This window comes from Opisthorchis viverrini (assembly GCF_000715545.1).
Source record: "Opisthorchis viverrini unplaced genomic scaffold opera_v5_32, whole genome shotgun sequence".
Classification (NCBI taxonomy): Eukaryota; Metazoa; Platyhelminthes; class Trematoda; order Opisthorchiida; family Opisthorchiidae; genus Opisthorchis; species Opisthorchis viverrini.
In genome coordinates, this window is record NW_008751687.1 from 1,912,428 (window position 1) to 1,933,482 (window position 21,055).

The 21,055-nt window shown below is 44.8% G+C and overlaps 1 protein-coding gene across 1 annotated transcript in view; it reads left to right on the forward strand.

Moving 5' to 3' along the window:
• Positions 1 to 8,701: 8,701 nt before the first annotated feature.
• Positions 8,702 to 21,055, forward strand: part of T265_02539 (hypothetical protein) — a gene marked incomplete at both ends in the record, with an annotated part of 16,672 nt that continues 4,318 nt past the window's right edge. Inside the window, 8 exons of the mRNA XM_009166802.1 lie at positions 8,702 to 8,840; positions 8,884 to 8,902; positions 9,986 to 10,172; positions 10,958 to 11,124; positions 12,313 to 12,432; positions 12,798 to 12,920; positions 16,363 to 16,458; positions 17,251 to 17,346. Coding sequence (XP_009165066.1) covers positions 8,793 to 8,840; positions 8,884 to 8,902; positions 9,986 to 10,172; positions 10,958 to 11,124; positions 12,313 to 12,432; positions 12,798 to 12,920; positions 16,363 to 16,458; positions 17,251 to 17,346 — 856 coding nt within the window. The remainder of the gene's footprint in view (positions 8,841 to 8,883; positions 8,903 to 9,985; positions 10,173 to 10,957; positions 11,125 to 12,312; positions 12,433 to 12,797; positions 12,921 to 16,362; positions 16,459 to 17,250; positions 17,347 to 21,055) is intronic.

Here is a 21,055-nt window from a genome sequence, read left to right on the forward strand (position 1 = left end):
ATTTATGCGAATCCTCGCGCTGGCGAGCATACTGCCCCGCGCTGAGAACATAAAGAGCAGTGCTACACCCTTTTTTCACGTGTGCCTTTCAGGTGAACGACATCCACTGACCGACAAGAACAAAACCGACCCGGGAAACTTGGGCAAAGCCTCGATCCTGTGTATCAATCGGTGAATCTCTGAATCCGTGCAATGGCGTTGGCGGAGACCTTGTTTGAGCGGCTGAGCCTATTTGGACCAATCATGTGTTCAGGTTTGGCCTATACCCAGAGCTTGGGAGCTGTTGGTGGTGCCTGCAGTTTTAGTTGGATACAGAACTTCAGCTCGGGTGTCTCCCTGTTCTTTACTCACAGAAATTGTCAATGAACCTGGGAGGCATGGGCGAAAGCTTCGATTATGGGAATCGAATCACACGAATTGATCAGTCCCTGAGATTCAATCTTCGAAGAAGCACTATTGTAGTATATCGTGACTGCCATTTTGGTTGATTTGTGTCTAAGCATTGGTGATGTACAACCTTGCTCACGGTGCTTTGGTTATTTGACGTTTATTATAATAGCCGATTATAGTCGGTTATTTAACATACGAACCCGATTTGCTGTTGTTTTTAACCACCAAAAACGGTTTTATGTCGGTTCTAATTGTGCAGGTGACCAACAACGAGCCATACTAGGTGGTGGTCAGACGCTCATACAGCCGTAACACTTTGTTTTTAGACTTTGCTTGCTGCCAGGTTACGGATCACACCACTAGCACCGAACGGTTTACGTAGGCCATGGTACATCATGGTCAGTGTTCTTCAAAGAGAGGCCAGCGCAGTGTAGTGGCTACCAACTGATTTATTCGTACTTAGGTATTCATGATATATAACCCTGCTTACTGGGATTCGGATCATAAGTTTTCTGTTTTCCATCCACAGACATTGTTGTGAGCCTCTACCTTCCGAGAATCACTTTCCCATGGTGCTTCCATAGCATGCATACCGCATTATCCAAACGTTGTTGCCACAGCGTGCGTACTACAGTGATGTTCAAGATCTTAGTGTGGTCCACTGCTGGATGGGTCTTCAGGTTTCGATTAATTAATACTGTGGGAGGGACTCACTTTGGACTCCGGTTCTTCTGGTTGAGAGTACTTTAGGGCCAAACTAGACGTGCCAGGTGAAGCAATTTTCACCACCCAAATAACATGGCACTTGTTTATACTGTTTCGTCTCGGATCACAGGTTCACCAAAGCTTTTAAAGTTTCCACTCTGCAACGTAAGAGATGGGTCCACCGAGGTGTGCCAAGTGCTACCCGAATGAAGAGCAACAGAGCTACTACCAGTCACCATGCCAAAAGAACCGAAGTAACCATCAATCCGACTTGTTCGATGTTGTTCACTTCAATCGAACGAAAATGGAAAGTCAATTTTTGTGGCAACTGGATAATTATCCATGAGATTCCTTTGCGGATTACAAATACTTTAAAGGGGCTGTGATCCTTCCACATAAAAAAATTTTGTCCCGTATGTATGGCCGAAAAATTTTGTACAGCCCAAAGGGCAGCTGGCGACCCATTCTCTGTCGTGGAATAGTTACGCTGTGCTGAATGCAATATTCTAGAGGCACTCAATTATTGCCAGCCCTTGTTCTAGGACTCCTGCTGTCCTCACTTCGGATTCGTCAGTCTATGTGAAATGATTTCGAGATATCTGGAGAACCTACACTATGCTACGAACCCGGGGCGAGATGGCCCAAGTGTTTAGAGCGCGAATTTACTGACCGGAAGGTCCGTGGTTCGAACCCGACCTCTGCCATTCGACTTCCCCTGTCTAGGCCTGGGTGACCTGGCAGTATCCCAGCCCTCGTGCTTCCTCCGGGTGGCATGGCAGCTAGGCACCAGAAGGCTGAACAGTTACTATTATTATTATTATATTATTTACGAACCCAGATGTTCCACATTTCACTCTTCGGGCATCCGGTGATCCTAATGCAACGGTGTGGGATTTGCACTCGGCCCCAAGGCCGAAAGCGCCTTATTGTACTGAATCCCAGTACACAGTCGCCTTTGCGCTGTGCGTTTGTCTGGCTTAATTAAGATTAAGGTGGATGCGGTAAGCGATTTATTTGTCTTATCAGCATACGCCCCAACAGATAGCAGTTCTGAATCTGAGAAGGATCAAGATCTGTCACGACTACTTCGGTCGGCAACAAATACGGATATAATAATCCTGGTCGGTGATATGAATGCCCAATTTGGATGACTAAGTCTGGAAAAGGCACAGTTAGGTGGTCTATTTGGAGTCGATGTTGAGCGTACGGATAACGGAGAGCGGCTCCTTCAGTTATGTACAGATCATCCTAGCCAGTACGAACTTCCAACACAAACACACACCGCCGCCTACTACAAAATAATCGTAGACTCAATTGGACCATGTGGCTACCAGTTACCGATGGGAGCTTCTGTTAGGGATTGTCGTTCCTTCTGGGGTACGCAACTTGTCTCTGATCACACCATCGTGCGGGCCCGCTTAGCACTTCGCTTTCCGCCATCACTAAGCGTGCCGAAAGAGAGCAGCTTCGTTCGTCAGCTTCGACCAGTTTCAATAGCTGAAGAGTATCGAGTTGATCTGGCTAGAAAGCTATGACAAACGCAGTCATGTAGACGACGACTGCTTGGAGTATGAATTGAGGTGAGTTAAAGAAGCAATGATGTCAGCTTTCAAAACTGTTTGTCCGATTCATCTGACTCGACTTAATGAACACTTGATATCTTCGAAATCAGCAGATCTTATTGCCTCCAGAAAGGCCATAACAACAATTAGTGACTGTTATGTCCTCTTTGATGTTATATCATTCAGACACGTTAGGTCACCGGAAATGGAGAAGACAAACAACTTCGAGGAAGTTATTCTGTAAACAAGCGGATCGTTCCTTGGTATGGGATCCAACTGAGCCAGAATACAAAAGGAGTTAACAGTCCACTAGTAATTGACCCTACGTCCCTTGCGAGCATCACCTGACATAAGCCCCCCCCGCCCATTGACAGACAGTCCGATTAGGAAATGGCAGCACATGTACCACTGGTACCTGTTTCGTGCCACATCTTTCAGGGTTTCCAACTACGTGCAAGTAGAGTCACGAGGACCCCAACAGGCAAAGCGCGGATATTTGATAGCACTGGCCGCTTTCATTTAACCTCATCATGCTATGGCGTATCTCCCGGGAATCTTTTTCGTTTGGAGCAGAAAGCAATGCAACCTCTACCAGGCAATAATACCGATTACTGCCGTCGGGTCAATGTTTCACAGACCACCATAAGGCAACAAAGGATAAATGAAGCCGTGGTTCTCGTTACAATTAGAATCGAACTGATCCCTCCGTGATTGCCGAATTCACTACGGGCCGAGTGGGCATCCAACTGTTGTCAGCTTGGTCCACCCTAACCTCATGACTCTCACTGTCTTTTATCTCAAGGATTGCTGAAGGATGTGATCGCTTAGTATTTGGCTATTACTTAAAGGGGATTTGGTGATTCACCAGATACGACTCGCTTTTTATGGACTTTTACTACCGAATACGTATCTCGGGTAAATGGATACTACTAACAGCAGTAGTCGTTCGGTTCTGACACTATTTAGGTGCCTAGCTGGAATTCCACCCCCAGGAATCAAATACTCACACTCGATTGCTTTCCAAACTTGAACAGAGAAGGACATTGGCGTGAAAGTACTCACCACCGAATGCCGACGTTTGCGTACTCTTAAACATGATGCTGCAGTGGTACAGCCGACGTCACGACCAATAACCCCAGTCCTGTTATGGCATTGAAACAACCCACTGTTATGCATGAAAAAATCCGCTAGCATCGCGTTGGTCCTGTGGTGAGTGGCATTATGCACGCTTCTGTCCATTCAAGAAGTACCAGTACCAGACAGGTCATCGGTGGGGCCAAAAAGAGGGCTTCTGTCACCCAAAAAGCCACAGTACCCAAAATCCCAATGAGCGTCAACAGTTCAACCAGCAACACAGTCAAAAAGTTGCGACAGTCCAGATCTGTGTTTACACCATTCCAAGTTGAATTTAGCCCCGAAGGAAATACGTTACAGTTTTCAACAAAATTCAAATTAATCTGCAGCACGACACAGCTTCAGATATTATGTTCCAGTTGGGAGTTGATAGGAAAATCTTTTGTGTCGTTCATGAGCTATCGGGCCAAATATGCATCTGGCAGTACCCGAATACTGAATGGCAAGTTAGCCTGTAATGTGCTGTTCAACAACTTGCATTTCTCAGGATTTTGTTATCTCGCTGACTGTCCTAATTTGAAGATTCTTGGACTTGACTGGATTGAGAAACTTGATCTTATCAATATACGTTTATGATCTATGTGCAGTGCCCTGAAATTTCCATCCTTCTCGCTACTAGCACACTCAAAACAAAATTCGACGGTGTCTTCCAAGGTGGCCTTGAATGCTGTTACAAAGCCAAGACAAGCCTCAAACTCCAACTCGATTCCTAGATCAGGCGTCCGATACTACTTGCCGTTATCGCAACCGTGGAGGGTGAACTTGTTTGTTTTCAGCAATCCGAAATTATCCAGCCAGTATTATATTCATCCTGGGCAGTTCCTATTGTTGTCACCAAAAAAACAGATGGCATGGTGCGCATATGTACTGATCCTTATATACGCTGTGTTAGACTCTCACCAATAACTATTACCGTTACTAGATCTGTTCCCCAAGTTCAATAATGGGAGATGTTTCGCAAAGCTGGATCTCGCTGATGCTTCAAATAGGTCCCCGATGAATGTTCGACAATTGATACACATCTTACTTCGTTTCAATATAACCGTCTGTCATTTGGGTAAAACCTGCACCAACATTATTTCAACAAACAGTGGATGCCATGCTAAACGGTTTATCACGAGTTGTGCTTATTTGGATGACATCGTTCTCACTTTTGCATCATTTGCATCGTACAATGGAACAATTGTATCAATATGGTTTTCGTCCACGTGCAGAGAATGTGCATTTTTCTCACATCTATCAAATATATTAGATTCATTTTTGACGAAAATGTTCGCCATTCGGATCCATAAAATATTTCTGCCATGCAACAAATGCCAGCACCGACGGATTTAGCAACCTTGTGCTCCTTCCTCGGTTTGGTAAGCCAGTACAGTTCATTTTTAACAGACGTACATCTTGTCCGTGAATCACCTAATCATCATTAAAAAAGGATGTTTCTTGGACCTGGTCACATGAGTGCCAGCCCGCTTTTGACAAAGTAAATCACTTGGCAGCTCTCATCTGCTATTCACACATTACAATCCAGTCCTGGACATCACTTTTCAGACGCATCCAACTGTGGTATTAGAACTGTCATCTCCCACTTTTTCGCTGTCGGAAATGAAAAAGCAATTGCTCATGCAGCTAAATCTCCAACAATTACCGAGCGCAATGATGGCCAAAAGAAGCCTTAGCGATAATCTTCGCCGTTAAGAAATCTCATAAAGGTGCTTTGTAGACGTCATTTTACGCTCATCATCATAAGCCGCTTCTCGACAGTTTTCGGATCGAAAAACGGCATCCCTGTTTACACAGCAAATAATTTGCAACTTTGGGCTACGACTTCTCCATCCAATAACAGTCTACTGACGCTATTGGCCAAGGTGATGCATTATCAAGACTCGTGGATCCTCATCGTCAATAACCTGAGGATGCTGTTGTTGCCGCAATAACGGCGGAACTAGAAGTTAATGCAATACTTTCTTCTACAATCCGTGAACTTCCAGTTCTGCCATGGTTCGCGACGCCACTGCTCGTGATTTGTTACTTTAAAGGGTACTCCATTTCCACAGCGCACACGGGTTTCCAGTATGTTACGATAAACCAATTTAACCGTTCTGTCAACGTCGATCCTCACTCTCCGAGGTTGATGATTGCATATTCCTTGCAGAACGGGTAATTGTGTGCCCGGAATTACAGAGTGATGTCTTTAAACAATGTCATTTTGAACATCACGGTATTAACCTCATGAAAGCGCTAACGCGTCGTTATGTCTGGTGGCCAAGCATGGATATGCAGTTAGAAGAACTTGTACGCAAGTGCTTAAAATGCCAACTATATGCAAAATCCCCTCGGAAAACATAATTATATTCATGGCCTGTCCCAGAAACTCCATGTTCACAACTTCATGTTGATTTTTCGGGATCAATCAACGGCCAACAATATCTCATCGTAGTAGCCGCTTATAGCAAATGGCCAGAAGTGTTTAACATGAGCCGTATTACTACTTATGCTGCCATTTCGAAACTGCAACATGTTTTCAGCCACTTTGGAGTTCCAAATATCATTGTTTCTGACAACGACAGTACATTCACGTCCGCTGAATTTTTAGCTTTCTGTCAAGAAGATAGCACACAACATGTGCGATCACCACCGTTCTACCCTCAATCAAATAACCTAGTGGAAAGATTTGTGGACACTTTCAAACATGCACTCTTAAAACTCAAAGGTGAGGGGACCACGCCGGAAACCATCGGGGCATTTCTGCTAAGTTACAGGGCGACACCAGATGTTAATGTTCCACGTGGTAAGTCCCCGGCGGAGGTACTAATGAACCAAAAGATCCGCTTAATTGTTGACGTCATCCGTCCAGCACCACATTCGCCAACCGATAGAAACACAAATATGGGAGTTCAGTTCATCAGACATCACGTTGATGTAAGTAACATATTTACACCCGGCCAACCTTTGCTAGCAAAAGAGTATCGTGGTAATGTGGAAGAGTGGACACAATGTGTAATTGTGCGTCGTGCTGGAGAGGCCGTGTATGAGGTAAACGTAGGCTCCTCTATCTTGGTCCGTCATGCCAATCACCTACGCCCTTCCAGCGGCAGCTACATTCGATCCTATTCTTTCACTGGAGATTCTTCCCGACACATTTGAACTAGGTCAAAAGCCACAATCTCTGAGCCGATGGATGAACCAGTAATTTGCAAAAGTTACGCACCCAGAAGATGAACCGATCGAATACGAAGGCCATCATACCAATGCAACCCAACCCTCAGCAGGAGTCCTACGATCGAGTACTTCAGAGGGGAGATGTTAGGAGCATTGCCTCCAAACGAACAAATCCACTTTACTAACTGAAGCCTCTCACTGACATCCTATTAGACAGTTAGCTCTTTTTATATTCTGGTTCAGTTGAATTCCATATCACGGGACGATCCACTTGTTTGTAGTACAACTTCCTCAAAGCTGTTTATCATAAGAGGTAATGAGACACTGCCAGGCCGCCCAGGTCTAGACAGGAGCGGAGTTGAGTTCGAACCACGGACCTTTCGGGTAGTAAGTTCGCGCGTTAACCACTGAGCTATCTCGTGCTCAGGTAGTTGGATACCCGGATAAGAAGCGAATGTAGTAGTTAAAAGACGCATACCTAATTCCGTTCATGTTCTGGTGGTCGATAACCCCACAGCCGATGTGTACGCAAAACCTAATTTCGTGGATACGTGTCCTTCGGTGCACTAATGGGGTCGAAATGTGAAGACTGTTCACTATAAGGTTAAAGCTATTCATAAAACACCGGATACAAACAAGCTGGGTTTGGAAGGGTAAATGGCTCAGGTGACGACAGATAACACAAAGGTTCAACCAATTGCCGCATTGCGGCTGACGCATCGGAACTCATGCAGTTCGAACACAACCACACATTCTCAACCCTATTTCTACACAAGGAGCCAGAACATTCCAAAGTGCCGTTTCCCGAACTACAGTTTCGAAAATGACCACCGCCCTATTTGAACAGGGTCCCATCCCCTAGTTATCTGAGTAAAAAAAGATGAAAAGCAGACAGTAAAAAGGCGAACCGGGATTAGACGATGAACCGCACGAAGAGACTGGACTTTATCGTGGTGTGACGGTTTGCGCACCTCAGCGATCCATTGAGCTATACTGGGGATTGTCCCCGTGACGCTCAGAGTCTCTCATGCCAGGTTGGTCAATGGTTAGAGGTCCAACGAACACAGTCTCCTGGCCCTCCAGATTGGGGGTTGGAACATGTGGCGACCTGTTCCGTAGAAAAGGTAATGCATTTGCATTTCCCGCCAACCACCGCTGCCTTGCGGTTAGGCTTTTGAGCCAAAGGCTTTGGTTGAGGACCCTAATCGTCCTCCTGTCTGTGTGTGGGTGCCCTGGCAGTATCCCAGCCCTCGTACAACCATGACATTCACGACTGTACGGCAGTGAAGTGTTGAACACTGATGTCATGCTGTCGATGATGATGATGAGACGATGAAGCCGCTGTTCGATAGCTCCCGGAGGTACTCGCTGATTTCATGTTGAGGTAGATCGGAGACAGCCACCTCATAGTGCTCCTTGGATGGATTTCATATTTACGGCGGCAAAGCATCAATGTTGAACACTGATGCAATACTGTTGATGATGATAAGGATGACAAGATCGGTTACTGGTGCTAACTGGTTGGCCTGTGAAAGCACGGTCTCTGCTTCATGATTATGACAACTGCCGGAACCGCACAAATGTGTTGACTCTCTTGGAAAAAGACAAGCGGTTTCGATGCGCTTGTCAGATTGTTCGACGGCACAAATCTGTCGATCTAGTTGATTGCTTGCGTCGTTTATTGTCGGTCATCACCATATTTTCAAATTTTTCCGTGTCGAAACCGATCGCATCTTCGGGATCTCGCGAAGTAATGGGTCTTTCCTCTCCTTTCTTACAGTTCATTCGCTCTTTCGTTTTTTCGTGATATTCATTCCTCTGCCTAACAATACTTACACGCGGATGTCTGACTCTGACCACAACAGTTCGTTTGAAGTCGTAGAAGAAGAAGTATGTTACATTTTTCCTAATACTCGACACTCGTTCGTTTTAGACTATTTCTTTAATTACAGGTAGGACTTCCGAGCCTATGTGACCACAACAGTTCGTTTGAAGTCGTAGAGGAAGAAGTATGTTACATTTTTCCTGATACTCGATACTCGTTCGTTTTAGACTATTTCTTTGATTACAGGTAGGACCTCCGAGCCTATTGGGTTGGCAGTGCAAAATGGAACCGAGGAGTCCCCATTTACTTTGACACATTTTTCTCCTTGGTCATCCTCTCCATTTTCTGGTGTTTTGATGCCATACTTCATCGATATTTCATCGTTTAGCTTTAACACCGTTTCGGTGCCTAGCTGCCATGCCACCCGAAGGGAGCACAAGTTCTCGGATACTGTCGGGTTACCCAATCCTTGGCAGGAGAAGTCGAGATGCAGATGGCCGAGTTGGACACGTAGACATTTGCGGCCTTTGTAGGCCTAATTAAATACACTGATGTAGCTATAAGCAAAGAACTGGTGTTATTACCTACCACAGATTCAGTTCCGTTCACCAACTGCAGTGGTTGGAGAGCGAATTTACTGACCAGAAGGTCCGTGGTTCGAACCCGACCTCTACCTCTCGACCTCTCCTGTCTAGGCTTGGGCAACCTGGCAGTACCCCAGCCCTCGTGCTTCCTCCGGGTGGCATGGCAGTTAGGCACCGGAAGGGTGTAACAGCCGGACGGTATATCACAACGCAAAAAAAAAACAAGTATACCCCAGCTTAGGCCGTGTAGACAAGAGCAATATGGTAACTCCTTTTGTCACACGAGTTTCATTATCGGGTCTTCTGGGAGGTTCGGATTTTTTTCTTCTTCTCCCTTCTAAGTTCCACCCAACGGTAATCTTGCATTATCTTGCGTTATCTAAATTCCGTCAACTCTGATTATAATTGAGGCATATTATTGGGTCACTTTATTCCAGTACGTAAGTACGATGGTTTGGGTCGCCGTAATTTGTGGCAGCGAATAACACAAAGGAGAAGGTCGTAAGTGCCAAAAAGCAATAAGACAATAGGATTGTTTGGTTGTTGAACGTTACAGCTTGCATTCGATACGCCTGGACATCTATTTCATGTCTTTAAGCCATTATTTAACCTGAGATTTCTTTCAGAGAGCTCTATTGAAACGATTGGGCATGACCGGCTGAACGAAACCGAGTCGGATGGTGTTTGGAATGTGTGCGTGTGCAGCCATGCCGTTGGACCTGATAAAACTGACACAGTTTCGACCCCCGATACGTCAGAACATTCAGAACGCTCTTGGGTTAAGACACCGAGCATCATTGGGACTCAGACAGAGTGAGTACTATCCGAATATTTGCTTCCAGCTTGTGCTGTTCGCAGAGTGAGGTACATCCACTTTTGCGCCCCGTTTATCGATTTGGAACTACATTTTTTGCAGCAGTTTTAGGAACCATTCTCACACAACCCTAGGGATTTCGATTCTCTAATCTCTTGTCCTATCTCCGGTTCTGCCTTCTCACTTCTGAACCTTCATTCATCCAGTTTTTAGAATGAAGCCTTACCTTGGGTTGCGATTGGGCCAATTTATATCTTACTCATCCGGAGCGGTGCCGCCAAACAATCCATGAGGTTATGTCCCCCTCTCTGACCCTTTCACAACCACGCGACTTTGGCCACGGCCTTGGTACACCTAAACTTTGAATACCAAATGTAAAGCCATATCATCAGAATGCACCACGGAGCTATGCATCATCTGCAATTTCAACACGCACAATACTAACTGGATTATTCTACGCACTCCTACTCAGCACACCATGAGGCAGTTTTTCGTTTCCCATCCCCAAGAACTTCGAATTTTTAAGGATGCTTCACCTTTCGCTGACTCTACTAATGTTCTTCAGGGATCGAACTTAGAGTTCGGACATGCGAACTTCCGACATGGGTGTCACTGTTACCTGCCTGCCATTGACCAGATCTAGCGAACCCGAATCCCTTGTTGATCAACTGAAGGCTGTTTATTTTGTAGTAGAGCTTTATCCCTAGTTACACTATGCTCCAGCATAAACGGGCGAGTATTCGTTCACTGAGTTCGTTGTCTATATCTGTACGTCTCCAAACAGGTCTAACTACCCAGAAAACGCCCTTGTTCTGCGTGCCCCACTTAGAACAGAGCGTGCAAAACTACCGTATCGACGAACACGGAAACGGCCTGGCAAACAGCTCTCGTTGAGCGAGCCGCATGAATCACAGGCTCTTCCGGTGATCACTGTTACTCATGGCTCACATGGTATGTGCTCATAAGTGTCTGCTACGGACAAGCTTCGCGGATGTCTGAACTGTTTCAATGTTTAAGTACTACTCGTCTCTCGGTTCGTCTGTGATTATATTTTTCCACAAGGAGGCTACCTTTTCAGTACGTGATGTTTTACTACTGCACTGTTCAAAACTGCAATATAAATCTGATCTTCAAAGCCTCCCAGGCTACCAGGAACCAACTTGTTTGGTCGAGAGATAGAACTTTCTAGACAGACGGCGATTTCTAGAAAAAGTATTTTTGTATGCCCTTATTCACCTTGTTATTGTCACTCATAAAATACGGAGGATACATGAGTAAACTTTCTAAGTCCTACTTGGACCGTTTGGATGGTGCACTTTCTAAGTCCTGAAACTGTTCTGGCATCGCTTGCTTCGCCAAGGTGTGCAGAATACAACCTTATCTCGGTTCCGTTTGTAATATCATCGAGCAGGGTTCATAGTTTATACACTGTTACCATTCGTATTCTTCTGAAAGTTGGTAGTCAGCTGCTCCGTCCTCTCGGTATTCTGTCAATTTATGTCAACTTGAATGGTCCGCTCGAAACCTTCTCCCAGTTGACTTTATTTAATGAGGTTACATGATACGTGGAGAAGAGAACCTTCCAAGTGAAGCTCAGTTGTGGTTCTCGCCAGTAGATCGAAAACTGCAAGTCAGTAAAAAAACATACCAGTCGTGAACACGATGTGGCTGGGCGATTAAGACATAGAGCTGCTGGCCGAAGTTTCTATGGTTCGAACCTTGTTCTGGTTCTTTAGCTGCTTGTGTCTTGTAACCTTACAGTGTCAGTATCTCAATCTTCGTGCATCTTTCAGGTTGCATGGTCCGTGACGAGTCATTTTCCCATAATGTTAAAAGCTTGAAAGCTAGAGGCAGCTCATTGGCTAAGGTGCAAACATACTTAAGGGATTCATTCGCCATAGTATAGGGGTGGGAGTAATCCGCACGGCAAATCGAAAGTTGCCATTTATGATAGCAGCATTCTCCCTCAGAAGCCATACGGATATATATATATATATATATATATATATATATATATAGGTATGGATGTTTTCCCACTTACCGCTCTCATAGAGCTGACTGAGCTTTTGTGTTGTCTGACCAAGACGAGTAAAGGTGACCCCATTCTACATTTTCGTTTATGTTTCTTCCCCTTTTTAGGGAAACTTCTGTTGGGCGTGATCTGTCTATTTGGATTAGTAATAGGTAGGTCTGTGTCATTTAACTTATTTGATCTCAACACTATTTTTAGCCCTCCTCTACACAGTCTTTCGACAATCGGTAAGCCGTGCTTCAATTTCTCTGTCCATTTGCTTGGATTGCTCATATTTGCTTGTTCGCCGTCGGAAAACAAGCATGTGTACACATTTTGTCTTCTGGATAGTGTTTATCCACGGGGACTTTTCGCTACGTTCATTTTCTAGGCACCTGATGTGCGCACACTTTTGGGCCACAACTCAGATGTTTTTCCCGCGGTAAACAAGAGATACTACATCTGCAAAAGTTTCGTCGGCCATGTCACGTGACTGAGTTGGCTAAAGAGACCCTGCGCGACACTGCACAGCCGGTTTTTTACATACCGGTGGTCACAATGCGTGCTCTACCCTGGAGTCCTAAACTCTTGAGATTAATGAAGTAGTTAGCAGGTATAAGGACTTACCAACTCAACTCTTTCAGCACTCTGATGTGTCTCCCCGATTTATTTATTCAGCAACAGATATCACTTTTGGAAGGGGAACTTGCCCGTATGCGCTTGCAACACGAGACGGGTAAGTCGTTGATACTGTGCTCCGTTGGCCTTCTTTTATCATATATCCATCAATCATACGATGAAATTACCACCTATGTTAAAATACAACCAAATACAACGCTGCCACACAAAACTAGCTGTGGCTGACAGCCTATGGAAACCGTCAGTTTTTCCAGATATGTCATTTCTACTTGAGGAAAGGCCACGCTTGCAGTGGCCCCAATAAGCTGAGGTGTACGAAATATGCGTTTTTCAAGAGTGGCATCATTTCAATTTATTCCTGTGTTTTCATACATCTGCGGTAAGCTGTGAGGTCGTTTAATCGTGTTATTCAGAACCCTTGGTATTGCTGATCACGGGTCCCAAAAAAGTCTCGAAGGTCAGACACTATTAGGTGGAATACAGGGTTCAACTATTTGCATAACAAACAGTTCGTTGCTTTGGAGCGTGAAAAAAACTTGCGTTATCCAGATCCCTCAACCACAGTTCATTATTTACGATGATTGGTGGGCAAGGACAGGATGAGAGCTTTTACCTGATGGTTTTAAGTACGCACACACAGACGATAACCACTGTTGATAGTGTGCTTTCCCGAACAGCTTTAGATCATTTCGGCCGCGCCGGACCTGGGTCGACCAGACAAGACACGATTGCACCTGTCGCATGCATCACAGCTGTACTCAGCAATCCTTTTGACACGTGCTGGTTTGTTCGACTGCCGTAGTTTGTGGGACATTTGTGAGTGAGTGGGTGCTCAGAGTAGTATCATGGACCGGAAACTTGTACTTTGATGCTTGTGTACTCAGGGCGGATATTGTGCGGCATCGAGACATCAGTGTTGAAAAATGATATAATGCTTTCCACGATGATGCAGTGCGGATGTTGCCAGTCTTACCGCCGCTTTGACTAACTGCTGCTCCTGGGCCGTTGGATTATGAAAGCTTGGTTCTGATTCAGAGGTTGTGATTGCTGTTGCATACTATTAGCCGTAATACCCTGTCGAGCGAAATATATCAGTGTTACTTCGGTTACCGATCCAGAAATTATGTAGCTATCAGCGCAGTTGTGTGCGACAGTTATTGATGCACGCATCGGTCTCCGGCCATTAACTGTCCGCTCTGAGACATGTGAACAATGTCGCTTAGCCCTCATCTCTTGCGCTTATATCGGGTTTTTTTTATAACGATCGGATCAATTTCACTCCAGATTTGCACAGTAGCTTGAAAACGTGGGCGAAACACAGTCTTAGACCTTCACAGACCTGAGCTAGGCACGGTGCTGAGCTCAGCACCGTGGTACTGACGGCTCATTAATCACCACATCAACTACTCCGGATTTTATTTTTCCTGGACAGAATAGTCCCTATGGAAATGTTCAATATCAGTTATCTAGCTGAGCAAATTCATTAAACTCAGGCACTATCGCCTTACGTTTTCACAACTTGCCGAAATTGACTGCTTGCAATTTCGTTCACCGCAGTCCGTTTTCCAACAGAGCTGATGAGCCCAAACCAGTATCATGCTTCCACTGCTCCTCTTAAGTTGATGGCATTAAGATACACTTAGGTTGGTGATGTTAGCCAAGGCGGACATCGAACGACTAAAGCGTGAACACATTCTCCCGTTCAGACATGATAAATCAGGCGAGTCTAGTTTGCGCTGATAGATTAGTGGTAACACGCTCATCTCGCATGTCAGATTTCCGGAATTCAAACTCCGGTACGAACAAGGATGTACACTGCTCCAGAGCCCTAATAACAGCGAAACTGGAGTCCACTGCTTCGCCCCTTTGGTGTGAATTCACCAGAATAATTGCAGCATGGCAGGAGTGGACTGTTCAAACAAGAGTTACTTGAATGTGAGTGAAAAGCTGTAACTTAATGTGGTCTACCAGGATAAAGTATGACGTCGACGTTAGTATCGTCCGGTTTTCGTTCACCCATATTGTGATGTTTCACTGGACAATAGTATTTGTTTTCCTTTCATCGATAAATCAGGCGAGTCTAGTTTGCGCTGATAGATTAGTGGTAACACGCTCATCTCGCATGTCAGATTTCCGGAATTCAAACTCCGGTACGAACAAGGATGTACACTGCTCCAGAGCCCTAATAACAGCGAAACTGGAGTCCAGTGCTTCGCCCCTTTGGTGTGAATTCACCAGAATAATTTCAGCATGGCAGGAGTGGACTGTTCAAACAAGAGTTACTTGAATGTGAGTGAAAAGCTGTAACTTAATGTGGTCTACCAGGATAAAGTATGACGTCGACGTTAGTATCGTCCGGTTTTCGTTCACCCATATTGTGATGTTTCACTGGACAATAGTATTTGTTTTCCTTTCATCTGGGTTTCTCATTTCCGGTCGGCAATATGAGCTGTTCTTTTGGTCTACCTTAGCACCACCTACGTTTCACCTACTGTAACTGCACACCACGGAGTGATTCTATGCAATCCACCACACATTCATCTCTAGAGACCAGAAAGCAAAGTAGTTAAATTGGCGAGTTTTCGTTTTCGAAGCCTTCGGAAATTCAGATTAATCGGTCTAGTGAGATGAGTTGTTTGGTGATCTTTACGGTTTTGATATCCACCTTTTGACCCTCAGTTACGGTGACTACGTAGTATATCGTTTTGTTGACGCGCCATTTCAGAAATGCTAACCCTCCTCGCACCGGAACGAGAATCCTCTGGCGGTTCAGTAAAGAGTCCAGGGTCATCCGTGGATCTGGGCGGCTAACTCATTATGTGCTCTTGGTTACGGCCGATATATCTAGGGAGGGCAACTACCAAAGGGCTAGCTTGGACATAACCCCGTTGACTCCGGTGATTGGAACTCACTACGGTCAGGGGTGGAACTCTGCATTAGAACATCATCCTCATTACTTTTGAAGACTGACTTCACCGCCGATTATACTGAACCATCTCCAGCTTTGCTCTCTGCCCTTCAGACCGATCATTCCAGACTAATCAATCCAATCCTGCTGGATGCTCATATTGAGCTACAGGTGAAATGTTCGTGACTCGAACCCACTGGATTTTCGGTGGCTCCTGTCTAGCATCCTGCAGACTGCTAGCACCTTGTGCTACTTCCGAGTTGCTTGAGATTTTGTTAAAAGGGTTCTAAAGTTGGATGCTTTGCTTTTTCAGTCATCTGATGATATAGTTTGCCCCCGGCCAAACGAATCGAGATGACCGATTATATCGAAAATGCTCGAACGATTATCTCAGCATCCCACCAATCTCAAACTAAGCAAGATTTGGGAGAGTGGGAATCCTTCTCTGTCGACGCTGTCTTTAGGAAAGCTTCTGGAGATTCCTGAAATTCTACCTAATATCCTTTTCGTCAGTCTCCTAGTCAGCTCATCTTGTTCCTACGGTTAGTTTGTTTAATCAACTCAACAACTTGTGTCCAGTTTTATGTCCCTCCCATATTCGCTATCTATTTTCATTCATTTCTAACTGCAGAGCTTCGTCAGGAGTACGAAAAACACGCTGAACAGGATACAAAGTCTCGAGCTCTCATACTTGATCTTCAAAAAGAACGACATCAACTTCTTAACGGTGAGTACCCACGAAATGACTCCTCGTTATGCGCATATTGAGCGGTTTCCATATGTTTAAAGACAGTTGTTCATAGCCATGTGGGTTCAGATGTACAGCTGTTTTACAGACCCAGATAAGTGCACACTTGTCACAAGTTTGTACTCGTTTATACTGTTAGGTTTCGTCAGGCCCATGAATGCGAGGTGGTTATTGATGACATCGCTATCGTGAAGGCTGCGACTTTGACTACCTTCTTCTGTTTTCACACCAATACTTCTCGTACCTTTACGCTGCATCAGGCAACAGCTTCGCATATAAAGAAAAGCGGTTTTGTGCACTATAGTTGTCTCAAGTTGATACTTCATTTCATGCCAGTACACATATAGCCAGTCGGTAGATAGGTGCCATGTGGCCTGCGTCAGACTAAGTACCCTTGGACAGAATGCTGTGGACTGGCTTTATTTTTCTCTGTTTGTCGCTCCTAAAAAGGAGGTCACGTTGCGCGGTAGCCCTCTCCCATGGAGGTCCCTCCAAAAGAGTAGGTCTTAGATTGACGAAATACTTCCGTTGTTCACTGAGTTGGTTGCTGTGTTTAGTATATGATATTAGTTCCCTCTGTCCGTAGGTTTTTCTTAAGTCCTGACTTCACGGTACTAGGCTCACTGGTATCCATGAGCCCACCTAACTTGTACTCGAATTCATGGCTCTTGTTGTAGAGGTATCTGTTCTAGAGATCATACTACTCTCGCTTTCATCTTGGTTTTGCAATTCTTTCCACCTATTGGCCCTAATTATGCACTCTTTATTAAGACCTCCAAATTCAGTTGGAACGACAAGCAAGTCGTGAAACGCAAGCTCGAGAAACTATTTTGGAGCTACAAACTGAGCGAATGAAATTGATGGACAGTAAGTTGCCGTGGCATCTCAATCATTCTTCTTGGTTCACCTCCGTATCAGCTTCCCTGTATGGATTTTGTCTTCCAGAGTCCTGCGGGTGTAGCTTCAACTGGTCAATTTAACATTCGATGTTAGTTTTTTGAATGCTCAGTTGATTTTAAAGGGTCCATCTGGTAGTATGATGGTATTGTGAAAAAAATGGAAATTGTCAATTGAGATTTCGTGCTGTAAGTAAAACCGGTTTAAGTTGAAGAGCCGAGAAGCATTGTACGGCTTTTCATCCTTGTTTGAATCATCTCACGAAACTCAAGGAGGTTTCGAACCAGCAACAGCATAAATTGGCTTTGCTCACAGAATGGATGAAAATTGCCAAATTTCTTCACCCTCACATCAGTCTATAAGTGGCTCAGAGGAAGAATCATTTCACAAGATGGGTGAAACCTGCTAAGAATCTGCCATTCGAAGAGCCAGTCAATGCATGACCAAGTGATGTGATTTGGATGACTGAATAATGACTGACGTCATATCCTATTTTAGTGCGCATTAATCACACTACTGATCACCGGCTCATGGCCGAACTGCTAAGTGTTCAAGCCACTGTCTGGGAGGTCACTTGTTCGAGATTTCTTTGAGCTTCCTGAGGTGCGCACTGCTGATTGTTCCCAATAAGGATGAAACAGCTGTACAGTCCTTCTAGACTTTTCAGCATAGATTAGCTTCGCCTGCAGGATGGAATCTCAATTGAAAATCCGGTAGTAGCTCCGCTTCATCCAGCGCTTGACAGTTTAATCGTACAATACTCATGTTCATGCCAGTGCAATTGTTCTCCGTGATCCTGTCACAGACCCTGGTATCCATCGTGCGTGGTTTTGATAGGACTCGTTCTGGTTTGCTCCAATTGATCTTTCCAAATACACAAAACGAGTGGATTTTCCACTGAAATCTCAGATTATTTTGTGTACTCCAGCGGTTCCTGTCACAATGCGTGATGGAACATACATTATCCGTTAAGTAAACTGACTAACGTGAGGTCTTCTTAAGGAGTATGTTTGGAGTAAACATGGGTTAGTAACCAAACCGTTGTATGTATGCTCACCTTTGAATACAAGGGGTTCAATGAAACAATGGCTCGCAAATGGGGCAGCATACTTATGAGATTAAGCACTGTTACCCTTTTTCCAACATGTTCTCCACCGTCCCTCGTAGTACAAACGTTCAAAAAGCGGACAGACTTGTTCGTTTAACTACCTCATCGTGCGTATCCCATTTTTATTTTCTCCTTATTCCAGGATGAAACCAGCGACTTCGCAACGAGTTGATTTGCAAACTCGTGTTTCTTAATGCATGCAACACCACAAACTGCGATAGCTCAATGTTTCCTAGGTTTACCAAGTTTTCATGCAGCAAGACCAGTGTTGCGGCCTGCTATTCCTATGTGCCTTAGAAAAGATGCCTGTTTGCGTGGTATCTGCTCGGCCTCACGAGAAATCACTGCAGATTTGAGGGCCCTGTTTTATTGATGGGGAATAACCGGTGATTCGGAACACCGAAATGTCTTACGCCTCAACCGATTGGTCTGTGTGGACACCAGTTACATTAATACAAACGATTTCTAAGTAGTAGCTCTCTTGTCACGCAGGTTTAATGCTGAAGTTGGACGAATCTTTGTAGCCTAATTGTTCTGTAGTAGAAGTTTCCAGTTGATGCGCGGTGGCTTACTGGTATGCTAAAAGAAATCTGTTCTGAGAGTGGACTTCAGTCACAAGCAAATGACTAGCAAGGTAGGTTCAGTTCAGCATCTAAAGTGACCACACTCAAAAGCCACTCCGTCACCGTAGAAAATAAACCTTGTTTGTGTTTTGTTACATTTGAAGTTATCCTTGTTCCAGTCTACTGGAACCGCCAGCTGACACGCGTTCCCTTTCGGTGCTCAGAACGTTGTTGGTAGTCCACCACTATCGCTAGACTACGTGAACCATAAAACACGGTAACTGTTCAGGAGAGTGGAGGAGCGCAGGACACAACTTCCATGCCATTCACGTTTCCCGTTGGGGAGTAGTAGGGCTGGGATTACCAAAATATCCTGGTCCCTTTTGAGGCTCATGCATTTTTTACACCCCTCCAGTGCTAACTTTTAGGGGAACTGTACAAAATGTTGTCTTCAGAGTATTTTTTAATGCTTGGATGGGAGAAACACTGCATCTACCGGATAAAATAATGGCAAACAACATGCCTGTTCATGTTCATATACATTCATTCCGATTTACTTCATGCCTATGAACATTCGTTCTTCCAATAAGGTTGTGGGGTAGATGACTCATATGACACTCAAAACAAGTGCACGTGTTCAGACTTCAGTCTGCAAATACAAATCGAAGGTCATTTGGGCCTTAAATTATCAGGACGCAGGCACAGCAGAAACACTGTGTCCTACTTCATCATCATCATCATCATCAAGGACAGCAACATCAGTGTTGGCACTGATGCTTCACTAACATACAACCATAAGGTTCGTCTAGTTATATATATATATATAATCATATTTAAAGCCCTAGAGTGAAAAGAAGCGGAAAGGAAAGGTGAGTTAGGGGACCTAGTGCTGGCTATCTCAAGCATTCTGAGGTGCCTACACCTCCAACCGCTCAATCAGACAATCTGGGAACTGACGGCACGAACGCCACTGACATCGATTAACCGCCCTTTCTTGCAACGTCCCCAGCCAAGCACAGGTGTGGTCACTGGGACCCCATCCTGGAAGCCGCACAACACCAACAACATCAAAACTCTTCGTGATCTCTTTCACGCTCTTCTGCTTAGTTGTGCGTTGTCCACCTCGCAGTTTGCGCCATTCTGAAGGTATTTTGAGTAACACTCGTAGTCGGTGTTTCGGTGTGTGTACCACATGACCGAGCCAGCGTAGTCGGTGGTGATGGATTCTTTCTCGGAGTGAAGTATCTGCGGCACAATAAAATACTCGTTTTCTAGTCACCTCGTTACTAACACGCTGCAGCCATCCAAAACCAGCAGGGCTTCTGAGGCATTGGTGGTCAAAAACCTGAAGAAGCCTCACATCATCACTCCGCAAAGGCCATTCCTCGCACCCATACAATAGAGGTGAAACATGACTAACCTGGTCTCAAAGTCTCTAAATTCCTGAAACGTTTATTTACGGTATTAACTCGGCAGGAGAAGCTGTTGAGTTAGGATTTCATCAAATGCACGTAGCAATGCTCATGCAGTTTAGGTTTTAAAAGTCAATCATCATAGTGAATCTTCCTTATTCCATCATAGTTGTCTATTACGAATGAACTACGCACCTTGCTCTGTGTTTGGATTACGCTCTTCGATTGACTATAACGCACATGCAAGTGCACTTGTCGGATCGATATGTGATCGCTGCACTTCCGAATCAGCCGGTAAAGTTAGTAATCTCGCTATGAATAGAACAGCCGATCGCCTATGGAGTTTTCTACTTACCTCAAGTATGCCAAAATCAACAATGAAACTACATGAGGTCCTGCTCAATATTACCCAAACAGGGTGTGAAACACCGAGCAGCTATGTGCGCACAAAAATTCAGTTTTGTTAGTTCGCCATAAATAGTTCAAATAACGTTTGGATTAATACACCCTGATGCGCAGGTCGGGGGGGGGGTGAGTATCATGACGTACCTGACCTGTAACCGATTTTGTGGGTACGGATAGAACCAGAAACAAAA